The sequence below is a fragment of the Cajanus cajan genome, chromosome 2, assembly GCF_000230855.2.
Source record: "Cajanus cajan strain Asha chromosome 2, NIPB_CcT2T_4, whole genome shotgun sequence".
NCBI lineage: Eukaryota > Viridiplantae > Streptophyta > Magnoliopsida > Fabales > Fabaceae > Cajanus > Cajanus cajan.
In genome coordinates this window covers 15952604-15956657 of record NC_138518.1, presented here as the reverse complement: position 1 = coordinate 15956657, position 4054 = coordinate 15952604, and the positions used below count along the sequence as shown (strand labels likewise).

The 4054-nt window shown below is 30.5% G+C and overlaps 1 protein-coding gene across 1 annotated transcript; it reads right to left on the bottom strand.

The window, feature by feature from the left end:
* Positions 1-1500: 1500 nt before the first annotated feature.
* On the bottom strand, positions 1501-3218 carry LOC109818231 (GDSL esterase/lipase At5g33370). The gene is made up of 4 exons (XM_020383662.3): positions 2911-3218; positions 2672-2799; positions 2344-2586; positions 1501-2241 (listed from the first exon to the last, which is right to left on the bottom strand). The coding sequence occupies exons 1-4, from the start codon at positions 3161-3163 to the stop codon at positions 1753-1755; spliced, it is 1113 nt and encodes a 370-aa protein (XP_020239251.1). The 5' UTR covers positions 3164-3218; the 3' UTR covers positions 1501-1752.
* Between the last annotated feature and the right edge of the window lie 836 nt (positions 3219-4054).

The following is a 4054-nucleotide window of genomic DNA, read 5'->3' as shown; positions in this document are numbered from 1 at the left end:
CAATTCATAAAAAGAAAATATTATCTACAAAATTGGAATATATATATATATATAACAAAAAGTGGGTAAAGCTAGTCATATGTGGATACTTACATACTTCACTTGGAACTTATGGTTAGTGGCATTTTGCAATTAAAATTTATTTTTTTCAACAATGAATTCTTATCAATTTAGTTATCGAGGCCTGGAATAATGCAGATGAAAGGTTGATATGTAAAAAACAACATCATACATTTAATATTGTAAATAATTTTAATTTGCAGAAAAATTAAAATAAAAAGGATTGAGTATTACTTTTCCCGGCTATTCAACATGCATGGTATAAATAGAAAACGTAATTACCTATTTGGTGTAAATAAAAAACATTTACATAAATAGCTAGAGTAAATTAACATCGGCTATATCAACACTATTCAAAAATTAACATCATCATTGTTGATTTATTAAAAAATATATTTTTTTAGTGTCTTCTCTCTCTCTCTCTTAATATTAAAGTAAACAATTGAATTCTTTACTTTGCTTTCTTTTTGTTTTATAGAAACCGATTATGGCTCACCTACTTTTATTATTATATTATTTTTTAAAGTATTGAAGTAGACAATGCTATTGTCTTTTTTTTTTTTTTTTTCCTTTTCTAATGCATACGACCATTCACTTATATATATATATATATATATATATATATATATATATATATATATATTGTCAAAATGTTTTTTTTTAATTATATTGTTTACTTTGCATTTTTTAACTCGAACATGTTATATTGAACTAAAAAGTGTATAAATAGTTTAAAACATTGTAAACTATATATAAATAGTACAAATTAAAAATACTAATGTACAAAAGTTGTTACTGTAATTACTGAGTTTCACATGAAGTTCGTTGTTTGTTTTGTACATATTGAACTCTTTTTTGTGGTTGATTTAATTATGGTAGATGAGAACTTCTTTAATTATTGTGGCATAGGTTCTCCATGATTATTATTATTGTCCTCATCGCTATACTTTATTATGGCATTACTTTGATCGATCCAATAAAAAAAAAAAAAAAGAAAGCAAAGTAGAAAGTGACATTCTTTACTTCAATGTTTTCTTTTAAAAATAATATAATAAAAAAGTAGACGAGCTAGATTTCTAAGATATATATATATATATAAGCAAAGTAAACAATATTTTTGTCTACTTCATTTATTTTTTAAAAGAATAATAGACATTGACACTATATTGACTTCAAATAATAAAAGGGAAAAAATGTTTTTTCAATTAATAAATCGGTAATGGTAATGTCAATTTCTAAAAGGTGTTGATATCACCTATATATGCCAATTTATCCTATCTACATGGAATACTTTTTCACTTGCACAAATGACAAATTACATTTTTAATTTACACTAATTAAGCAGGTAGAAAAGTCTGCTTTTTACTTTCAATTTTTATTATAAAAGATAGGTTTATACAAAAAATAAATAAATAAATAAAGGATATAGAATTCAAAGGGTAAATTAAAAGAACATATTTTTATTGAGAATTCGAGACTCAGGAATTACTTAGTACTTCCCACTATTGTAATTTTATGCAAAATGGAAGTTAATTTCTGGATTCCTCTAATTTTGTAATTCCCCAATTAGATGTTGAGGAATTGGAAATGAAATCACAATTACAATAATACTGAAAAGCAATGAGGGATGACAAGATGAAACTAGCATGCAAGAGGTCATTAGAAAGTGCATAGATTTGTTGGCATATATCTTCATGTGTTGATAGCATCCAAAGCTAAGATTGTGCTGAGGTTCATTGGGTTCATGTAGGTTCTAGAGCCTGACATGATTTCCTCCGCAATGAGCCTGTTGGCCTTTTCAGAAGGATGGAATGCATCCCAAAATGCATACAAGTCTCTGTTAGGACAAAGGTTGGAGAGTGGTGTGCACAACCCTAGACCATTGTAAGGTCCTTGCCCACAACATGCTACTTTTGATGTAACAAAACCAAATTGTTGAGGGTTACTAATGAAGTTGTTGTGCATTTTTCCTGTGTTTGCAGCAATGAAAACGTCACTTCCAATTTTCCTGTTGAGTTGTAGTAACATTTGTTCAAGTTGTGGGTTAAACAATCCTGCAGCTCTTTGAAGGTCAGGAGCACATTGTCCATTTCTGCCACGTTGGGCCAATTCTGAAGGAACACAACCCAATGGTCCTGTGCCTGTCACAAGAACTCTGCGAGCTCCAAGATCATATAGCCTCTGCATGCAATTGCAACATATATATGAGAAATTAAAATAATATTATGATCTCAACTCTCAAGTCAACACATTAAGTATTGATTAACAAATAAAATATGTTACCTGCAAAAGCTTTTGGTATTCAGAGATGAGATACTTGACATATTGAGGCAGTGGGTACTGGCGGGACCTTGCTGAATTTGGCACCAAGTAGTAGTTGTTTACGAAATCATTGCCACCACAAGTGATGAGAACCAGTGCTCGATTCACCAGACTCTTTGCCTCTGAAGCTCCAATTATAGCACTCACTCTTCTTTGGTACTCTTGAAAATACTCTAGCTGTCTATACATTCTGATTATGTTAACCTGCAAAAGTTGCATGCATTTATACATTAGAGAGCACACATATGTGTATAGGAACTGGCTAGGAAGTAATTAATAATTAACTTACAAACTGAATTCCTGTGTCATTAAGGATTCCAATTCCAGCAGAAGCAAAATTGGCACCGACTAGGAGCCTGTTTCCATTTAATTCTGGACTCAAGTATGGCAATGTAGACTCAGCACCAAGTCGTTGACCTGAAACAATCCAAATAGTTAGATATATATGTGTGTCTATGTTAATTATTATATGCAAAAAAGTTGAAAAGTTGAATGATATATATATGGATGATAAAAATGAAACTTAACTGATAAGATCAGGAATGTTGTAGCCATTGGAGAAACGACCAGTTGGTCTATGAGTTGGAGCATAATCAATTCCATAAGGAGGAGCATCAGCACGTGCAGTTGTGGCCAAGTAATTGTTATTTCCATTATCAACTAATGAATCTCCAAATACAAAGAATGCCCTTGGCCTAGCTTCAGCCCCAGTGACAATGACCCCAATTACCAGAACTAAACTAAGAATGGTCAAAGGACCAAAACTTGACAAAATACCCATATTTGAAGATGTGGGGTTGTGTGCCAAGTGCTAACTGAACTGAGATGTGGATGGAGGATATGCTAGGATTCAAGTCTTTATATAATGGACCTTGTGATACAGATCCCACTAGTTTAGGAGGTGGCTTTAGTGCTCTATAATTGAAGCTTTTATGTTCGTATAAAACTGGTGGCATTGGTCAAAAACATAACGTGATAGGTAGGTTGGATTCAACGAGTTGCATCTAGAATTGGAAGACAATAATGTTTCTTTCATAATACTCGAAGCAAATTCTAAAATCCAATTACGTTTCCGGTTGCGTACTAATTTTGTACTTATTTTAAACTAACTGTAACAAAGAAATCGGGCAACTCTGCAAGTATTCCAGCATCAATTGATATATATGCCTCAATTTAATTAATTTGAAAGCATTTTAGGTATGGTTTTCAAGGTTACAACATCTATAATCGAAACATATCTTTCTACTCCAATTAATCGCAGAAGAGAAAATTTTCACCAATCACGCACCCAATTCTACAACAAAATTTATTATTATCGATAGTTATTTAATGACAATAAATTAATTATTTTTATTTTATTATCTAATAAAAATAATATTTACTTCATACCAAAATTTACTATTAGTGATAATTATTTATTGAAAAAAACTTAAGTCTCGTATCGATTATAGATAAAATAATTAAAGAGTATGTAAGTAGAAGAAAAAAAACTCTTACCTTGCAAGTCTCACATCTCTTAGGAGATAAGACAATTAAAAAAAATAAAGAAAAAACTCAAGTCTCACATCGACTATAGATAAAATAATTAAAGAATATATAAGTGGAGAGCAAGTCTCACCTTTCAAGTTCCACATCTCTTAAGAGATAAGATAAGACAATTAAAAAAATAAGA

Coding starts and splice junctions, on each gene's coding strand:
- LOC109818231 (XM_020383662.3), bottom strand. CDS start 3,163: ATGGGTATTTTGTCAAGTTTTGGTCCTTTGACCATTCTTAGTTTAGTT. Junction 2,800..2,910: donor CAACATTCCTGATCTTATCA/GTTAAGTTTCAT, acceptor GGATTGTTTCAG/GTCAACGACTTGGTGCTGAG. Junction 2,587..2,671: donor ATGACACAGGAATTCAGTTT/GTAAGTTAATTA, acceptor CAACTTTTGCAG/GTTAACATAATCAGAATGTA.